Source organism: Calidris pugnax, unplaced genomic scaffold (genome assembly GCF_001431845.1).
Source record: "Calidris pugnax isolate Ruff unplaced genomic scaffold, ASM143184v1 scaffold173, whole genome shotgun sequence".
In the NCBI taxonomy this organism is placed as follows: Eukaryota; Metazoa; Chordata; class Aves; order Charadriiformes; family Scolopacidae; genus Calidris; species Calidris pugnax.
In genome coordinates this window covers 705,749-726,343 of record NW_015090917.1, presented here as the reverse complement: position 1 = coordinate 726,343, position 20,595 = coordinate 705,749, and the positions used below count along the sequence as shown (strand labels likewise).

Sequence of the window (20,595 nt, the reverse complement as noted above, 5' to 3'; positions counted from 1 at the left end):
CTATCCCTCTTGAACTGGGGAGCCCAGAACTGGACGCAGTACTCTAGTTGTGGCCTCACCAGTGCAGAGCAGAGGGGGAGAATGACCTCCCTTGACCTGCTGGCTACTTACGTGATGGACTCGGTCTGGGAGAGAAAAGTGAAACGGGTTTAAGTGTCATAAAAGTGACGGTGGGGAGAATGACTTCCCTTGACCTGCTGGCTACCTACGTGATGGACTCGATCTGGGAGAGAAAAGTGAAACAGGTTTAAGTGTTGTAAAAGTGATGGGAAAAAAAGGACTAATTCATCAGACTTTATGTAATTTTCATTTTCATTTGGAAATGTTAAATATCTTGATACTGTGACCATTAAAGCAGCAGAGGGGTGACTGCCAGTGTCAAGGTAAAATATTTGAAATGTTGTTTGGGGAACGGCTTAGTTCAGTCTCAAATGTGGGGTGGCATTTGTTAATTAGGAAGGCAAATGTAGTCTTTTGAAGGAAAACACATTTCCAAGCAGTGGAAACATCCAGAGAGAGGAGAAGAGCCTGCATATACTTTGATTAACAGATTTTGTTAAAAGTTGACATTAAATTTCCTACATCAGATCAGAACCGAGGTCTCATTAAATTTAGTATCTCTGTTAGCTGACGCCTCCCTCGGGTCAGCTTGTTCTCTAAAGCAGATTTGACTAATTTTTCCTTTTGGTGAGTGTTTTCCGCTCAACAGCGGGGGATTGGTGGCGAGTTGCTGGGTATGAGCAGATGTTCAGCCTTCATGGTTCCTCTCAGCTGTGCAGAACCTAACGACATCTTCGAGACACTTGTTTTATTTTCCCAACCTGGTGACCTGCAACTATAATTCCCGTTGGCGTAGGCAGAAGGAATTAAGGAGCATTTGTTTCTCTGTAAAAACTGGGGTTATTTCAACACTCCATGGATATCAGCTGTTCCCTGTTGCTACCTGGAACAGCCAGGTCGTGGAATAACTTCTGAGGTTAGAAGTTACACTTATATGGGGCTCTGCTTAGTGTGGAAGGACGCTAAAACAAAGCACTCTGAGGAAAATGGAGTGGTTTTCCATATGGAAGCTGCATCAGTTTGTGCTTTGTTGCCCAGGCTTCCCATTCTGTCATTGAACCAAGCATGAGCTCCTTGCCAACCTCAGAAGCTCATCATGTGGAAGTACTGAAAGAGATTTAAGACCTCAGATCCATTTAGAGACAGGCTGCCATTATAGTCCTCCATTTCCCTAGGCTACAAAAGAGGGATTTTAAGCATATAGCCATGGTGGGAGTAGGGGAAGCTTAATTTATATGTTCCAGACTTCAGTTGGCAGCATCTTTATTAATGAAAAGGCTCTCTTGCCTCTTTGAGATGATTGCCAAAGGTCAAAGGTGAGGTGGGCGATGCCTAATTTGGTCTCTAGACAAGCAGATTCCCTGAAGAACTATCAAATTATAGACTTGTAGGCAGAGGTGGCTTCAGCTAAAAGCAGATAGATTGGGTCCATTGCAGAGCAGCTAATATTTCATATTTGGTACCTGCACACACAATTGCAGTCAATTTAAGTATTGAGTTTAACATCTGAGTTATCTACATGACAACAGCTTCTGCCACAGCTTTCTGGTCTAAGGATGTCAACATGAAAGAATTCTTCTAATTTACTGAAATCGCCGTAATTCTCTTGGGTAGATAAGGCTTGAAATTAAGATTGATCAGATACCTTTTTAGAGGGAATGAATACTAATATCTTTCCTGCCTTGTATTTTAAGTAGCTGACAAGCCAGCTATTTATGGGAGCGCTGTGGTTTCTGAGCACCTTGCTGATAAGCGTTCTTATCCTCTGGCACCTTTTGGGGCAAAAGCAGTGTGAATACAGTTTTTGACAGTAATGGTGTGCTGTAAGGAATTCTGAATGAGTTTTGTTGTTGTTTGGGCTGTTTGCTGTGACAGCCTGTACTTGCTGTCGGTGCTGAGGCTTCTGGTCTTCTCCTGGAGACACGCCAAAGGAGATCTTGTGGTGCAGCAGTAGGAGGAGAAAGCCATGTAGGCTGGGAGGTCCTGCTGCTCTCAACGTAAACAGGATTTGTTTGGTTTTCTCCCTTTGATAATACCTGCCCCGCTGGGGTGGTGTTGCTCTTCTGCCATGTGGGAGCAGCGAAGCTGCTGCTCCAACCCCCTCCTCCAAAAGCTGGACTCCAGTCTCTCTAAACGGGGCCACCAGTTTTGTGGCAAAGGCAACAGCCTTCCCCTGCATGCAGAGCAAAGGCTGCTGGGCAATCTCACAGAATCTTCCAGGTTGGAAGGGACCTTAAAGATCATCTTGTCCAACCGTCAACCTCACTGACAAAAATAGACACCCACACAACAAACAAGGAGCATCATCACTAAACCAGACCTCCCAGCACTACATCAACCCGGCTTTTGAACACCTCCAGGGATGGGGCCTCAACCACCTCCCTGGGCAGCCCATTCCAATGGCTGAGAACCCTTTCTGGGAAAAAATTTTTCCTAATATCCAGCCTGAACCTCCCCTGGCGTAACTTGAGGCCATTTCCTCTTGTCCTGTCGCCTGTGACTTGAGAAAAGAGACACGTGCTCAAACTGTTGCTATATCCACCTAAACAAACTGTGCTGTGCGTTAAAATGAGGGCTTCCACAGCTTATAAAAGTAAAAGGTGTCACCCAGCCAGCTTGCCCTGTCTCCCCAGCCCTTGTGTGAACACAAATGACCTTCAGTCTGGTCAGAGAAGTTCTAATAGCCAAGGAGAAGAAAGAAAAACCACCTAAATATTGTATCATGCCCTGAGGTGGGCTGTTCTGGAGGTGCAGGGGTGTGAATGGGCACTCACCACCAGCTCCTCAGCCCTACAGAAGCCTCTGGCCAGCAGCACATCTCCAGCTAAGCTGCCTCTGGGGTCTCCAGCCTTTGGGATCTCCATCTTCAGTGATCACAGTATGGTCTCTCTTTCCTGGGGGAATATAATGCCTTTCGCCAGTTTGACCAAAAAGGATAATAGTAAGAAAATGTTAAATTTTTAAATTGTGGCCTTGAGCAACCTGCTCTAGTGGGAGGTGTCCCTGCCCACGGCAGGGGGGTTTGAACTAGATGATCTTTGAGGTCCCTTCCAACCCAAACCATTCTATGATTGATTCTATGATTCTAAAGAAAACCCAAACAAAACCAAATATAACGACCCTTGTGGCAAGGAAACCCTAAAATCTATGTAGTTCTTATTTTCCTTGGTATAGTCCAATCTGCCGGATTGGGAACTGCTCAGAATGGGAATCCATGGCAATCACTTTGGGCTAGATTCTTGAATCTCGTTTGCCAAGTCCTTTTGGGTTTTGGAAGTTTTATGTCTTGACTCATTCGGAGGATTGCTGATGGAGCTCAGTCTTTAAAATTGATTTCCTGCTGTTGTCAACTGTTAAAATAAATCGATCCAAGCAGCCGTTTCACAAGTCAAGGAGCCGAGTTGTGTGCAGAGGTGTCTGTCCTGGAGAAAGGATGAAACTCAGTTATCTTAAAATATTTACCTTTAAAAAACTGTAATATTGCTCAGCAAAGAGCTGAGTAGCTGATTAGGTATGTCCTGGAGTTATTGGAGAATTGGGGTTTTACACAGATCTGTCTCAGGGAGGTTTTTTTTTCCTAATCTGTTGGGGAATAATTCCTCTCTTGCACTTTTCTCTGAAGCACCCTGTTCTGATTGCTGTTGGCAACAGGGTGTGTGTGGACACATCCTGAGTCTGTATCTATTTGATTTTTGTTTTCCCTTCAGCTCTTTATTTTTTTGCCCAGGTACCACTGGGTGCTTTGTGTGACCCTCCAGCAGCTTTCTGTCGGCACCGTTTAGTGGCACCCCTTGGGGTGTATGTGGACACATCCTGAGTCTGTATCTATTTGATTTTTGTTTTCCCTTCAGCTCTTTATTTTTTTGCCCAGGTACCACTGGGTGCTTTGTGTGACCCTCCAGCAGCTTTCTGTCGGTGCCGTTTAGCGGCACCCCTCCATTCTTGCCTGGAGAAGGGTCTTTCACAACAAGAAATAAAACAGGGAACATGTGCTGCTGCTGCTCATTTCTCTTACTTCAGGCACAAAGAGGAGATTTGTAACTAAGTAGTTTTTTTTTTTTTTTTTATAGAAGAAGGGTGAGCTGATATGAAAGCAAAATAAAACAGGAATAACTTCGCAGTTTTCCTAATGGGGTTTGCTTTGTCTTCGTGTAGGTCAACAATCAGGAGGACAGTGTGTCTCTAGACAGTTATTTAAGCAATAACAATAAATTATTTGTTGTTGTTCTTACCATTCATTCATCACTTTCTCCAATAATAGTCCTTATGAAACGCTTTACTTCTCAATGGTTGTTTCGGTCTAGAGATGTTTGGAGGGAAACTAGAATTAAAAGTCCATAAAGATACGTTAATTTTTTATATTTTTTTTTCCCCAAAAGCACTTTTTGCATTTTTAAAGCTGAATCCCGAAAGGGAAATATCCATAGTTGGTGAATCATGTTTTTTGCTGTGTCTTCCAAATCTTAGAGTTGCTGAGGTTTTATCCTTCTTCACCTCCTTTTATTTGTAGACAGTAAAGAACACTTTTCTACATTTCAGATCCCGGTATCTTGGCTTTGAATAAACTAGTGCTGCAAAGAAAAAAAAAAATCCAATTCTTGCTAAAAAGAAAAAAATAAAACCTGTTTTATCGCTTCCTGTTCTTTGTGTTTATCCTGTGACTTTCACCAGCTGAGGGCCTTGACTTCAGTTGGAAATGTGTCCTGACAATAAAATTTAGCATGTTTGAGTTTAATAAAAGGTACTAAGCGGAAGTCATGCCATAAGTTTTCTACATCTCAAGCTTAATTTTAGCCACGTTAAATGCATTTGATCTTAAAATTGTGGATGGATAAAAGGCCAATTAATGCTGGGTTCTCATTAAAGTGTTTCTGAAAGCCAAGTGCTGTTAACACCCTGCCTATAAATGCACCCTCAAGGTCATGTGTTTGTAAGTCATGTTTTGTCTCTTACAGCTGTTTTTTTTGTGATGCTTTTTTATTATCGAAGCTGATCTCTGCGGTGTTGTTTCCTTTCTTTTCTAGAATCACTCTGATGGTTTCATGCTTTCATGTCATGCCTAGGTCTCTGCTTATGCTTCTTTGAGTTCCAGTCTCCACAATGTGACGCCACTTATGGTTTGTTTTTACAGGAACACGTGATTGTTGGCTCATTGATTATTTGAGGGGAGGAAAAATAAATAAATAAAAACCACGTCCAAATCCACTGTGTACTATCAGCTTGCTAAATAGCAAAACAGGCAAGCCTTAAATGAGCAAAGCTGTAATCAAGGGTAGATTTACCAAAATGCACGATGATTGGAATTGTTGTGCAGCTGTATGGGAGAAAACAAGATTTAGAAGTAAACACAGCTCGAACATCAAAAAAATCACCTTGTGCTTAGCAATGTGAGAAGAGCCAGTTATTATTGGTTTGATGTACAGTCTGTTTTTTTTCCTCTTCAGTTCCACAGAGTAACGAGAAGCTTCAGGAAAGTCCGTGCATTTTTGCGTTAACACCAAGACAAGTGGAGTTGATCAGAAATTCCAAGTACGTCTCTTTGTGTATTAACAGTTGAAGAAAATGTAGCTGTAGAATTCCTCTGTGTTCCCTCTCTGTGGAAGCTTTTGTTCTCTGCAAGGAAACGCAGTTTGTTTGAGGCCATAAGCAGACAGGCTACTTCTTATGTAAAGCAAATAGCTTTGGGGGAGGTGGGAGGTACAATTTTACACATCTAAGTCCCTAAGTTTCACTTTTGCTTCTCTAATCTTGCCTTTGAGTAGTACCTTTGGGCAGGAGAAGCCACATGAAATTGTTGATGACCTAAATTCTCCGTTGAGCTTGTGCTGTGAATATTTGCACTTTTTTTTTTTTTTCTCCTTTGCATCAAAAGTTCAATAGCTAAACATGTAATGCTGTTTGCATCTGAAAGAAAGCTTCCTTGCTGGAAAGGATGCTATAGTAACTGCCTAAGAAAACATCTTGCACCGATTAGGATTTACCCTGACCTCTGTCTTGATGCAACTTTTGATTCACACAATGAAACGCTCGGGTGATGTCAGTGCAGGCAGGAAGGCTTCCTCTTTCCTTGACCTGCTCCCTTGGGCCTTGCTGCTCTGAAAGGACAATGATGCAAAAGAGGCCCTCCAAAACTAAGCGTAAAACCTTTAAATATTTCTCTTCACGGTGTAAAACCGTACTGTTAGCGTAGAGTTGGAGAAAAAGGATATTTCTGGAATAGCCAATGCTTGATTACTGTTGTGATCCCAGTAGGTCAACAGAAGCAGGGCAGGGGAACCTGTCTGAAGACTTAACAGAGAGGAAATGATAGACCACAGAAGTCTTTAAGGGTGATAAAAGACTACACGTGGCTGTAGCTGATTCTTGATGCTCTTTTCTCCACATATTCAGATTTGGGAGAAAATTTGCCCTGTCAATAACACACTGTAAATATTTCATAGCAGGGGTTTCAGTGAAGGTCTAGAATGGGCACTCACAGCAGGTCCAGCTTCTTCCACTGCACTTAACAGAGAGGAAATGATAGACCACAGAAGTCTTTAAGGGTGATAAAAGACTACACGTGGCTGTAGCTGATTCTTGATGCTCTTTTCTCCACATATTCAGATTTGGGAGAAAATTTGCCCTGTCAATAACACACTGTAAATATTTCATAGCAGGGGTTTCAGTGAAGGTCTAGAATGGGCACTCACAGCAGGTCCAGCTTCTTCCTCTGCCTGTGGGTGCTACCCAGGTGTGTCCCCCCCATCTCAAACTGCCACATCAGCTCCTGTCTGTCAGCTGAACTGAGGATCCATTCCTTCCATCCGCAAAATCAAACCATTTATACTAAAACACTGAATTGCAACATGAAATGCTTTCAGAGGCAAATCCAGACTAATTTTGGGGTATTACCTGGTGCATCCTGTGCAGAAATTAGAGCATGTTTTGCACCGCTTTACCTGGTGCATCCTGTGCAGAAATTAGAGTATGTTTTGCACTGAGTATAAAGACTCCTAATAAAATACCCTTGTTGTGAGATCTGTTGCTTTCCTGATATCAGTTGAAATCCTGTTACGAATAGCACTCCTGCAGTTGGCAATATTAACAGTTGTTCTGCTGGTGCCATAATACTTGATTCCTTGGTTTGCATGAACAGCTTTTGCTGAATAATTGAACAAAGAGAGTCTTGAAAGAAGACTGCCAGGTAGACCTGACCTTAAAACCTAGTTTTTGAAGTGCTTACAAATCAGGAAAAGGATGCCAGGCAAATTGATAGCTTTCACCCCAACACCCTTCTAGATTTGAAAACCCAGAGAAAGGCTGTAGGATGGTGCATTAGGGGAGAAAAAAAATCAAAAACACAGGACCACCAATATTTGCAGGGGGAGTTGTACAATTGAAATAAAATTCTGTAAAGTAATTCTTTAAAGATCTATAAAACAAGAATTAAAATTCTTGAGTCTGGCAAAAGTGACAGCTGATTTTTGTTCTTCTGGGGGTTTTTTTGGGTTGTGAGGATTTGGGTTTTGGGGATGGTGGTGGTTGTTGTTTTTTACATAATTAATCTGAAGTTTCTCTTTCTTCTTTCATTTACTAGGGAGTTGCAACCTGGTGTGAAATCGGTTCAGGTTGTGCTAAGGTATGTTTGGGCATGGGCTTGACTTAATATCAGGTGCAGAACAAGGGAGGAGGGAATATACTACTAAATATATTAATTTTCAGAGTGGTTTTCAGAGCTACAGAGATAACTCAGAGTCAATTTTTTGTTCACATGCCTCATGCAAGCAGCTTAAACTCTACTTTCTAACCTCTCCCTACACGTACTGCTTGATTAGTGCTGCAGTAGGAAAATGTGTTGGATTTTGCTGGCCAGGTACGGAGCCTGCATCCAATCTGGAAATTCTGGGTGGAATTGGCTTGGCTTTGGCCAGAGGAGGGAGCACGGGTTGGTGTGGTGGTGGTTGGTTTCTCATTGCTGGTGATGCACGGAGAGCTTTGAGCATGCAAATGTCATGGAGATACTGAGATAAATTTCATTTCTTTACAGAATCTGTTACACAGACACTAGTTCTCCTCAGGAGGATCAGTACCCTCCGAACATCGCGGTGAAAGTGAATCATAATTACTGCTCCGTGCCGGTAAGTCGGCTCAGCCGGGAGGTGTGACATTGCAACTTGTGTAATTTAGAAGAAAATTATTTTCCTGATGAATGCAGACAAGAAGCCAGGGTATAAAAGTGCACTGCTTAGTTTTAAGCTAATTTTCTAAAGGATTAGTTGTGTTGGTAATAAACCGTTCTTGCGAAAAGACTTTGCACTTGGTCTGACTGTTCACCTCCCTTCTACTCCCCTCCTTGAAAACTGGGGGTGAGTAGAATTTAGCACAGCTGATGAGTAGATGTACCTACTTCACTGAATTTCACTGAATTTTTAGAGTTGGAAGGGACCATAGAGATCATCTAGTCCAACTCCCCTGCTAGAGCAGGACCACCCAGAGCTTGTCAGAGCATGTTACTCAGGACGGCATCGAGGAGGTTCTTGAAAATCTCCAGAGAAGGGGACTCCACACCCTCCCTGGGCAGCCTGTTCCAGGGCTCTGCCACCCTCACTGTGAAGAAGTTTTTCCTCATATTCAAGTGGAGGCCTTTATGTTCCAACTTGTGCCCATTGCCCCTTGTCCTCTCACTGGGAACTGCTGAAAAGAGTCTGGTTCCCTCTTTCCTCAGCCCGCCCTTGAGATACTTAGATGCATCTTCAGTAAAAAAAAAAAAAAAAAAAAAAAAAAAGATATGTATATATTTAATCTTTCTGCCTTAGGGCTACTATCCATCAAACAAACCTGGAGTGGAACCTAAAAGGCCCTGTCGTCCCATCAACCTCACCCATTTCATGTACTTGTCTGCAGCGACCAATCGCATCACCGTTACCTGGGGGAATTATGGGAAGGTACGTGCCAAAATCGCACAGAACCACGCAAACGAGCCCAAACGAGCAGCCTCACTCATTCCTTCCTTCCTTCCCTTCCTTCTCTCCCTAGAGCTATTCCGTGGGGCTGTACTTGGTGAGGCAGATGACCTCGGCAGAGCTGCTCCAGAGGTTGAAAACCATCGGGGTCAAACATCCCGAACTTTGCAAAGCACTTGGTGAGTACTTGGCTGCATCCCAGGTGGCGCGGGGAGATCTGCTGTGTGCCCACCTGCCAAGTTTCATACAATTTCTTTCCTCCAGTTGTATCAAAACACTTTTTTTTTAATGTGAGCAGACTTGCTAAGCTGTTATATCAGTCGTGGGAAGTTGCCCCCCGCCCTGTAACCTGTGTGCACGTGCAGCACTTCTGCAGCATGCCTTTCTCTTGGCTCTGCAGAAGCTCTGCACAGCTTTAGGTGGATTTAGAATTTGTCCCCCAGGTCGTATCGTGCCGCTGAGGGCTGCTGTCGTGGTGGCATGTGTGGCTTCATGCCTTCACCTGAGTAATTATGAGCTGACGAACGTTACCGGCAGCACCTCGGCCTTCACCCGCTCTATTTCCAAACGAGGTTTCTGAAGCAAGTGATGATGATTCTATGATTTCCAAACGAGGTTTCTGAAGCAAGTGATCCTGGTGAAAATGTCCTGCTGCCCCAACTCCCCCCTCCCCAGGAATCCTGGGGGCTGGCAGTGGGATTTCACCACCAGCACTTTCATATGCGGTGAGAGCTTCAGAGAAGAGATGATCCCGAGAGATGCTTATCCTAGACTGCTCAGGTAAATCATCGTGGTATGAGGCAAATGCAAAACATTATTGAAAATGAGGGGAAATGACCTTTCCAAGGTAGAATCTGACTTGCAGCTCCTGAGAGCCTGGAGGATTTTCAGTTACTTAATGTTCCTGGAGAGAGCATTCTTACTATTTATTTCTGCATGGGAGGCCTAACGCCGTGGATCGTGATGATCTTTAAAACACACTCCTGAGATCATGGACAATTCTTACAAGTATAAGAAGCATAATCTTGAAGGCAGGTGGTAGTTCAGAAGGGAGGTGATGATTTCAGGCATGTCCAGTCTTCAGATGCCTAGTGCACGTTGTGGGACACGCTGCTGCTTCAGCCAAGCTTTGCATCTTCATCTTAAGTGCAGTGTTTCTGCAGCAGATGCTGAATGTTTCCTGTAGCTGTGTGCACACCAGATAATGTCCATGGCAGTCTTGATCATATTGGACCACTCTCACAGCCAGCACTTACCTATTGACATTAAAAATTACAATTTCCCTTTGTTAAATAGCCACCATTTTCCGAAGCCCAAGGCGCTGGTTGTGCTGCTTTTTTGACGTTCACCAGAACCTGAAATGAATTGAGCAGAGAGTGCCCTTGAGTTGTCCTAAACTGCAGAGGACCCTCTCATTCTTCTCAGCCCCTTCACACCTCTTGAAACCTGGCTCAGCAGTAGGTGCTGTTCCCTTCAAAGTGAGCACTTGTAGGGTGGCCTCTCGAGCCAGGAGTTGCAGGCAGAGGTTCTTGTCATGGTTTGGGCAGTTCTGAAAGCAGCTTTCTTGCATTTTCCACTCCATAACAAACACATGCCCGTGGTTCTACCAACTTAGATAACTAACAGCTTTGGCTGGACTTCGGGACGGAGACGAGTTACATTTAGTGGCCTTAAATTTAACCAAATAGGAACTTTTTCTTGTTTCAGTTGCTTTGGCCTGTTATTGCTTGGGGGTTGGTTGGATGTCTGAACCTGGCACGCACCAGCAGCTTGTAAACTTGGCTTTTGTAGCTCTGGTCTGTGCTGCAAATGGTTCTGTGTCAACATTTGTGGCAATATCCCTCAGTGCTCACTGAACCTACTCTCTGGTCGCATTTTGGGGCTGACTCATCTTCCTTTGCATATGCTTCTCTTGACTTGAGTATAGGAAACTTGTCTGAAAACCGAGATGCTTACACACACAGCCGTGGATCCAAAAGCCATCTTAAGACAGCTTGATTCTAATCAGGAGCTCCTAGAAAATACCCATTTCTCCTTCCTGTGAATTATAGTAATTGATGCACGGAGAATGCTCTTATAAAGAACTTTTACGAAAAATTAAGCTTGGATGAAAAGTCTCCTGATGTGAAGAAAACAACCCCAACAACACTCTCGTGGGAATTTCACATCTGAGAAGTCACTCTCTAATTAGAGCTGTGTGTTGCAAAACGGCGTGTAGCCTCGTTGTCTGGAGACGTCTTGTTATGATCCCAAAAGGTCAAAATAAATGGTTGACTTGCTCCAAAGAAAAATGGTGATGGAAGTGTCAAAGGACTTTTCAGGCAGCAGTGATAAGCAACAGCTACTCTGTAGGACTTGTGCAGTACTTTCAAGCTAATTTTCTATGCTGATTCCACACCTTGATGTGGGACCTACACGTGTGGGACCTGTGCATCCGCTGCTCTTTTTGATTTGTCTGCAGCTCCTCTGGGTTTTCCTTTCAGGATGCAGCAGCGGGGGCAGGATTTTCTACCTCATTTCCTAATGCTTGATTCTTTCCAACTCCACGCTGGATTGCTGCTGGTGACTCTTTGTGCCTGGCTGTCCTGCTCTTTGAGCTCTCTGCCTGGAAACCTCTGGGTCTGGTTGGGGTTCCTGGGAAAGGGTGCTGGAATAAATGAGCTGGCCGGCGTAGAAGCTGCAGAGTTACAGCCCAGTGGCTCTGAGAGGAGTCTTGTTTATTTGATAGAATGTGTTTTCCTGTCTGTTTGAGGGTATCCCCTGTTTGCTCACTTCTGGGGAGACTTTCTCTGAATTTCAAGGGGTGGGGGGAGGTGGTTGACCTTGTCCTCTTGCCACTGGTCTCAGAAAGGAATGAAATCCATCACGGTTATGCCAGTTGACCGGATAAGCCTAAATTGACTGCATTCCAGAAGTCTTGCCACGTGCTGGAGCTCTCTCTGGCCACTCTTTCCCTCCCTGTGGGAAGTCCAGGTGTCTCAGTTCCCTCAAAGGCAGACAAAGTTAACACCCAGTCAGTAATATTACACCAGCCTTGGTGTAATATTAACATGAAAAAGCTGGTCAGCAGCGTGATTTCCTCTATGTACCCCAGCTGCCCAGCCTGTGGTTTGTAAATAAGAGGTGGAAGTGTTGCTAAGAGAGTATTAATGTCATAGCTAGAAGATAACATGCAGCTGGTTGTCCTCATCCCAACAATGAAGTCCACTCAGTCTCCTTTGTTTGCTCTGCCAGGATGAGAACCAGCACATGCTGTTTGTCTGGGAGACCTGGGTCATTGGGAGAGGGGGATCTGTAAGAAAATGTGGGCTTCCTCAGCCAATAAATACTCCAGCTGGGCTGTAGACCATGAGCTGCCTCCTCATGCAGAAGGTCTCCACTGAGTTCTGCAGGTTGGGCATGCAGCAGAAGGTCTCCACTGAGTTCTGCAGGTTGGCCATGCCTGGTCCAATCCAACAGCTTTCTGCCTCTGGTGTCCTCTGTCCCTGACTGGCAGAGATTGTCACCAGTGGGGAAAATGACCCATATGCAGCCACGGGCTGTGGGTGAGCTGCTTGACCTGTGCCTACACGTTGTTTCCAAAGTTGTAAGTTTGCATCTGTTAAATTCTGTGCTCTCTACTCTTACTGCAGTAAAAGAAAAGCTACGCTTGGATCCTGACAGTGAAATTGCCACTACAGGGGTTCGTGTCTCTCTTATCTGTCCGGTAAGTCTTTGCGATATGTTTTAGTCTGGTTTTGTCAAGAAACCCTATTCTGCTGCCAGCCCAGCTTTGCAAGCTAACCAACCTTTTTGCTTAGGAAAGCTAACGAACCTTTTTTTTTTTGCTTAGAACTGCCTGGTGGTTGCTTGGGTGGGTTTTATCAGCTGATCTTCTGCTCTTTGGTTCAACAGCTTGTGAAGATGCGACTGTCTGTCCCGTGCCGGGCGGAAACCTGTGCACACCTGCAGTGCTTTGATGCAGTCTTCTACCTACAGATGAATGAGAAAAAGCCCACATGGATGTGCCCTGTATGTGACAAACCAGCTCCCTACGACCAGCTAATAATCGATGGGTGAGTACATGGACCTCTCCATCCTCAACTCCTTTCTTTTCTCCGCTGGGTGCAGCCTCTTGTCCTTTGGTCTCTGCATCTGATGGAAGTTTGCCTCGAAACAAAGTCAGAAGCTTACTCTGCTGCTGCATAATATTCTGACTTAATTGTCTTGGTGTGTTAGAGCAAGGCTTGATTGTTTGTCTGCCCTTCTTAATTTTTTTTTTGGATTACACTCAAGTGGTTTGGAATCAAGCATTTACTGCCTCACTCTTTTCATCAGGCTGATGAACCTGCACAACCAGCTGCCTCGTTTGACCGGTATCGTGCTGCGGGGAATAAACCACTTTGTATGCACCCGATAAGGTGATTTTTGATAGGCAACATCTTCCTGTTTTCTTGTCGGTGAAGTCCTCATCAGCTCACAAGCAATTCTTGGTATGCTTTAAATGTGACTGGGGGATCTTCTCTGCCAGCTGTTAAACCCAACATCATGCAACATATACCCCCCAAGCAGTATATGGAAAGAGTTTTTGTACAGTCTGTGTGACTGTTCTGTAGAATCACAGACTGGTTTGGGTTGGAAGGGACCTTAAAGCCCCCCCAGTGCCACCCCCTGCCCTGGGCAGGGACACCTCCCACCACACCACGTTGCTCCAAGCCCCCTCCAACCTGCCCTTGAACCCCTCCAGGGATGGGGCAGCCACAGCTTCTCTGGGCAACCTGGGCCAGGCTCTCCCCACCCTCACACCAAACAAGTTCTTCCCCACAGCTCAGCTCCATCTCCCCTCTTGCAGGGTCCAACCCTTCCCCCTCCTCCTAGGGCTCCCCTCCCTCAGCCAGAGTCCCTCCCCAGCTTTCCTGGAGCCCCTTGAGGGACTGGAAGGGGCTCTAAGGTCTCCCTGGAGCCTTCTCTTCTCCAGGCTGAACCCCCCCAACTCTCTCAGCCCCCCCTCCCAGCAGAGGGGCTCCAGCCCTCCCAGCATCTCCGTGGCTCCTCTGGCCCCACTTCAACAGCTCCGTGTCCTTCCAATCCCAGTACAATTCCTGTGGCCGTTGTAATATGTTGGTGTCAGGGATGGGAAAGATGCCTCAGTAGGAACTCCTTCTGTGTTTTGCATGCCTATAGGGGAAAAAAGCAGGAGGTTCAAATCCACTGGAGGAACAGGATTAAAATGATTTGGAAACACCCTCCAGATTGGATGTTTTGTGGGTCTCCTGGGCTTCCCACCATGGTTCCTCTGAGGACACCCAGTGGTGGTTGATCCCTGTTAGCAGGCTGAGCCTGTGCAGCAGGACCTTAGGGTGCTAACGGGGGGCCCGGGGGTTCCCTGCTGGGGGTCTCCAGCCCTTGTGGTGTGGGAGGGGACACCAGTGTGTTTGTCAGGCAACTGGAGTATGCTGGTAGGGAACCAGCATTTGGTACAGCACTTCTAGACTGAGTTTGTGAAGAGCAGGTCATGAGTCATGAGGTCCAGTTGCCATCCTAGGGCTGCTGCCTCCCCCGTAGTGGGTCAGAAGGACAGACCCCCACCAGCATCCCCAACATCCCAGCGAGGCAGCCCCTGTCTCTTCTGCACGAGGGATGTTCTCTTTCTCCTATCTCATTTTGAACGTGGCACGGTTGGAGTAGTGCTGGAAAAGCACGGGAGGGAATTCCAGTAAATTCCAAACAGCATTTGGAAAAGGGTGAGGCAAGAAATGCATGTCCTAAGCCCTGAGTTCTTAGGCCATGAATTGGGGAAAGGTTGCTTTAGACTTAGAGTGAACTTGGTTTTCAGTCCATGTGGGAATGGTGTTTCCTGTCTATCTGGACTAGAGTTGGTTTGCTCTGTCTCTTTCCCAAGGAGGACTCGTCGTAAGTGGGGAGAGCTGGAGCGCTACAGTTCAGCAGTGGAGGTGATGCTTGTTTGTCTGAGTGAGGTTTGATACTTAAAATATGGATTTTATACAGGATTTGACGCTTCAAAACGCAGCTGTGTGCCAAGAGGATTACTCTAAAAACCAGGAGATCTCCCTTTCCTTGTTGCAGCCTGTATGCAAACTGCAAGAAGGAGCTGGGCTCTCAGCAGGGGCCACCTGAGGCAAACCGGGAAGCTGGAGCTGCTGCTTGTCAGCTCCAGAAATACAAATTCCAGAGTTTATCTCTAGAGAAGAGCGCAATAAATTGCCTGGCTTATTTCCAGGAGTAAAGGAAGGAACGAGTGAATTAATGGGAACGATAATTTCCACCCACAGCCCCAGAAGAAGCTTCGTTGTCCTCAAAATCCAAGGAGCCTGTTTTATGGGCTGGGACCACTGACATCTGTAGTGGTGCTGGCCAAGCTGAGAGCAACCCTGAGGACTGGTGGAGGAAGATGCATGGTTCTTGGCTCCTGGAAAACGATCTCCACCCTTACGGCTTGTATAATTGGCCTCTAATGCAGATTCCCTCAAAAGTAGGGAGAGTTTAGAGCTAAATTGTTCAGGTGCATCCAGCTCCCTTGGCACACGAGGCAGTGAAGTGAGCAGACGAGTCTCCTCCTGGGTGGTACATTCCCAGGGCCAGGCTGATCATGTTCTGAGCTTTGCTGCACTGGTAGGTACTGATTTGATCCAGGACTTGTGGCTTTTTTAGACGGTCTGGAAGCAGCCTAGGCACAGATAACCTGTTTGCTTTGTCCTCTGGCCAACACCAACAGGAAAATCCAGTTCCTTTGAGATCTCTAACGAGGCTGCTGAGACTGAAGGGGTTGGATCGTGGAACCTCCACAGGTCAGCAATGCAGTGTCCCTCCTACATGAGGAGGAGGGGGAGATCATCACTGATGAAGGCTCCACGGATTTCTTCGTCCCTGCTCTGTGGTGCCCAAGAGTGGCTTTTGGTGCCAGTTCAGTTGGATGAAGGTGGTGCTCAGACCTCCCTGGAGGGGACCTGTCTGTCACAGCTGGATGTTGTTAGCCAAAAAAAGGGGCGTAGGCTCCGGAGGAGGGAGCTGGTTGGTTGAGTCTAAGATCCTCTGGGCCTTGTCAGCTTTTTTGGAATTGCAGCCTTGGTGGTTGCTCTGCTGGATGACAGGAGTGTGTCTGTGGAAACACATTTCCTACGTGAGCAGGGAGAAAGCAGAAACTTTCTCCTGTTAATGAGCCATGAATAGTTTTCTGGAGCTTGTAAGATTTTTGCTATTAGCTCTCCTTTGTACTCAAGGGAAATGCTCAATCCCAGAAGTAAGGCCTTGCAGAACAGTGGTTCCAACTGTGTGTCCAAATAAACATCCCAGACGAACGGTGGGATGTAGCAGGATAAAGCAAATACTCAATTTCTGAGGCACAATGAGCCAGATTAAGGGCTCTGGCTGGTGTCTCTGCAATGAGGGACGGTTGACACCGAGGTATCTGCACTGTGGGTGTATTCACACTGGTGAACGTGGGGTTTTTCTGTTGCAGGAGGCTGTGTATATTGTTTTGGTGGCTGCTGTGGAAGGTTTGGGAAAGAAAAATAGGAAGGAAGTGAAGTGCTGCTTGTTGGATTGCTGATTTCCTAATGTCACAGGGTATTTTGTCTTTGGCTTGTGCCTTGCTGTGGATGGACCTGCACCAACCCTGACACAGCTCTAGATGGGGCATCAGACGTCTGTCTGGAAGCGGTTCCACAGACTTGGGAAACTGGGTGAAGAGGCAAGGCTGTCTTCTAATTGCATGTAATTAAAATGTTAGTTCATGGTTTAGGTGCGTTGTCAGGAAGGACGGGGATCGTTTGCACTGTCAGAACCTGTACTTGTTTTATGGGAAATAAAACAAGCTCTTGTCTGTTTGGCAGCCAGCTAACACCAAAGTTCTTTCAATTTTAGGGCTCTTTAAGGTGAAGATCCAGGTTGATGGCCCATTACTAAATGTGTTCTGCTGATTGCCTTGACCTTAATAGGTGGCATCTTGTCTCCTGTCCAGGCTCCTCTCAAAGATCCTGACAGAATGCGAAGATGCCGATGAAATCGAGTTCCTGGTGGATGGCTCCTGGTGTCCCATCAGGGCGGAGAAGGAGCGGAGCTGCAGCCCTCAGTGTCCCATATTAGTTCTCGGTGAGTATCTCTGGGGCTAAAGACTTTAAATTGCTGTGGTAAATGCACAGGCATTGCAAAAGTAGAGTTCCCCAACTGGCTTGGGAAAAGCTGTGTGATGCCTTGAAGTACCAGAATGGCATCGAACACGTTTGTGAGTAGATGCATCTCTGTGACGACCCCTGAAATGTCAGCAGAAAGACCAGCTGAGAACAGCACTGGACATTTTTTTTTAAGGGAAAAGAGGATTTTGAACAGAAGGGCTGTCTGTTGGACAGCCTGCGTGAGGTCAAGTCCCTCTGGCAGTGGTGCTGGCAAGGCTGGCAGCGTAGTTGTGTGGCTTCTTGCTTTGGCCAAGCCAATTCCCTGTTCTCGGGCAGATGTTCTTTGGGTGCTGTGGCAAGTCCTGACCCTGGAGAGAGCCTCAGGTTTGTGGCATCACAGAATCAGGGAATGGTTGGGGTTGGAAGGGAACTCTGGAGTCATCTCCTTCAACCCCCTGCCAGAGCAGGGTCAACCAGAGTAGGTTGGACAGGATCATGTCCAAGCAGGTTTTGAATATCTCCAGAGGAGGAGACTCCACCACCTCTCTGGGCAGCCTCTTCCAGGTCTCTGCCACCCTCACAGGAAAGAAGTTTTTCCTCATGTTGAGATGGAATTTCCCATGTTCCAGTTTGTGCCCATTACCTCTTGTCCTGTCCCTGGGCACCACTAGAAGAGTCTGGCCCCATCCTCTTGCCACCTGCTCTTCAGTTTTTGCTCAGCATTGATGAGATCCCCTCTCAGTCTACTCTTCTCCAGCTGAACAGCCCCAGGGCTCTCAGTCTTTCCTCAGCAGCGAGATCCTCCAGTCCCTCCTCATCCTCGTTAGCCTCCGCTGTCCCCTCTCCAGTAGTCCCCTGTCCTTCTTGAACTGGGGAGCCCAGAACTGGACCCAGTGCTCCAGATGCAGCCTCTCTGGGGCAGAGCAGAGGGGGAGGATGACCCCTCCACCTGCTGGCCACGCTCTTCTTGATGCTCCCTAGAAGACCATTTCCCTTCTTGGCCACAAGAAGGCACATTGCTGGCTCGTGGGCAACTTATTGTCCCCAAGGACTCCCAGGTCCCTCTCTGCAGAGCTGCTCTCCATCAAGTGAACCCCTTAATCTGTCCTGGTGCAGGGGGTTATTCCTCCCGAGGTGCAGCACCCTACACTTGCCCTTGTTGAACTTCATGAGGTTCCTCTCTGCCCAACTCTCCACCCTGTCCAGGTCTCACTGGATGGTGGCACAGCCTCTGGTCTGTCCCACTCCTCCCAGCTGTGTGGCACCAGTAAACGGGTTGGGAGTGCACATTGTCCCCTCATCCAGCTCGTTGGTGAATGGGTTGGTTTTTTAGGTGGCTTCTTGAAAGGCCTTTGTTTCATTCACCCCTTTGCCGAGCACCTCAGCCATGAGAGACCCCTAAAGGAGCCGTAGGGTTGGAATCGCACTGTTCTAGCTGGGAGCTCCAGCAGCTCCACACCTCATGTAAAGAGACACGTTTGGGAATCTTTTAACCCTAACCCGAAAAAGTTTAACGTAGAAAATTGTGCGTAGTGACTCGTTTTTAGTTGAGCAGAAGCCATGGGGAAAGGGCGGGGGAGGGCTCGAACCACACAAAATCTCGTTGTATTTTTTGAAGTGCAATAACTTGGTGTTTTTGAAGACTTAAAGAGAGAGAAAAGTGAGAGAAAACAAAAAAAAAATGAACCCCTTAATCTGTCCTGGTGCAGGGGGTTATTCCTCCCGAGGTGCAGCACCCTACACTTGCCCTTGGTGAACTTCATGAGGTTCCTCTCTGCCCAACTCTCCACCCTGTCCAGGTCTCACTGGATGGTGGCACAGCCTCTGGTGTGTCACCCACTGTGTGGCACCAGTAAACGGGTTGGGAGTGCACTTTGTCCCCTCATCCAGGTCGTTGGTGAATGGGTTGGTTTTTGAGGTGGCTTCTTGAATGGCCTTTGTTTCATTCACCCCTTTGCCGAGCACCTCAGCCATGAGAGACCCCTAAAGTGGGCATGAAGTGTCTTAATTAATCCTCTCTCTCTCTTCCCCCACCTCCCTCAGGTTCCTCAGATGTGAACGGGCTCCTGCCCACTCCCAACGGCAACAACGGGGAGAACGGCAAGGCCACAGCCGACGTGGTGGATCTAACGTTGGACAGCTCATCGTCGGAGGAAGAGGAGGAGGAGGACGAGGAAGAAGACGATGATGACGAGGGACCCCAACCAAAACGACGCTGCTCTTACGAGAAAGGTTTAGTTTCTGCCTGCTGACTGTGAAAGCAGCTCTGGGGCTCAGAATGGACAGACTTGAATACTCTGGTGCTTATTAAACTGGAGGAGGGGGGAGAACGTCCTCTCCCACCTCATCTCCCTTCCTCCCTGATCTCCTTTGACTTTCCTATTCCAAATTAAGGGCTGCGCATTCCCTTTTCTTTGTGAAGGCTCCATTTCTGGAGGCGGTGACAGTGACCTGCAGGACAGCCGGACACCTGGCACATGAGGAGGAGGAGGAGGAAGGAGGAGGAAGGAAGAGGTGGGGAGGGGGGGAATGAGGGGTGCTCGGGCCTTCGAGAAAATGCCAGGTGGGGGGAATCTCAGTTTTTAGCCAACTACCTCGGTAAACTCCAATTCAGGTTTCTTTCAGTCACGACCCGGTTGTGCGGCCCGGCCCCGGCGCTGCGGGCGGCACTTGTTGGCAGGGTGTTGGGGACAGAGCCCCCGGGGGGGGGAGGCAGTGACAGATGCTTCTCCCTTCCAGACTTTGCTCCCCAGACCCGAAGCTACTGCTATGCTCTTGGTGGCAAAAATGTTGCTTTTTTTTTTTTTTTTTTTTTTTTTTTTATCTAACGTTGGACAGCTCATCGTCGGAGGAAGAGGAGGAGGAGGACGAGGAAGAAGACGATGATGACGAGGGACCCCAACCAAAACGACGCTGCTCTTACGAGAAAGGTTTAGTTTCTGCCTGCTGACTGTGAAAGCAGCTCTGGGGCTCAGAATGGACAGACTTGAATACTCTGGTGCTTATTAAACTGGAGGAGGGGGGAGAACGTCCTCTCCCACCTCATCTCCCTTCCTCCCTGATCTCCTTTGACTTTCCTATTCCAAATTAATCATTAAAACGAGAGAGAAAAAAAAAAAGCGAGAAAAAACAAAACAAAAAAAACACAAAAAAGCAAAAACAAAATCCAAAAAAAAAAGAAACAAAAAAAACAAACCATTGAGCTGCTTCTTGGTTGGAAAACGACCCCACTCAAAAGCCTGACCCTGAACTGGAGTCGGAAGTAAGGAAAAGTGTCTTAAACCAGTTAGTTGGGACCCGCAGCTCGCTGGTCCCAGCTGCCCTTCCCCGGGACGGTGTGACCGGGTGGAGTCCACCTGCCCATCCCCAGGACATCTGACTCCCCTGCATCTCCAAAGCCCTGTGCATTTTTATCCTCTTGTTAAATAACCATTCCTTAATTAATCTAAAGGTTTTGCTGGACGTGTGAGTCCGGGGCG

At 46.9% G+C, this 20,595-nt stretch overlaps 1 protein-coding gene across 1 annotated transcript in view; it reads left to right on the top strand.

The window, feature by feature from the left end:
- The window catches only part of PIAS4 (protein inhibitor of activated STAT 4), a 20,255-nt gene extending 757 nt beyond the window's left edge, over nucleotides 1-19,498 (top strand). The window contains exons 2-11 of the mRNA XM_014949667.1: nucleotides 710-734; nucleotides 5,484-5,589; nucleotides 7,637-7,678; nucleotides 8,087-8,177; nucleotides 8,856-8,984; nucleotides 9,076-9,181; nucleotides 12,635-12,708; nucleotides 12,897-13,057; nucleotides 16,963-17,093; nucleotides 19,160-19,498. Of these exons, the coding sequence (XP_014805153.1) occupies nucleotides 710-734; nucleotides 5,484-5,589; nucleotides 7,637-7,678; nucleotides 8,087-8,177; nucleotides 8,856-8,984; nucleotides 9,076-9,181; nucleotides 12,635-12,708; nucleotides 12,897-13,057; nucleotides 16,963-17,093; nucleotides 19,160-19,368 (1,074 nt within the window). The 3' untranslated portion in view covers nucleotides 19,369-19,498. The remainder of the gene's footprint in view (nucleotides 1-709; nucleotides 735-5,483; nucleotides 5,590-7,636; nucleotides 7,679-8,086; nucleotides 8,178-8,855; nucleotides 8,985-9,075; nucleotides 9,182-12,634; nucleotides 12,709-12,896; nucleotides 13,058-16,962; nucleotides 17,094-19,159) is intronic.
- The last annotated feature ends 1,097 nt before the right edge of the window (nucleotides 19,499-20,595 follow it).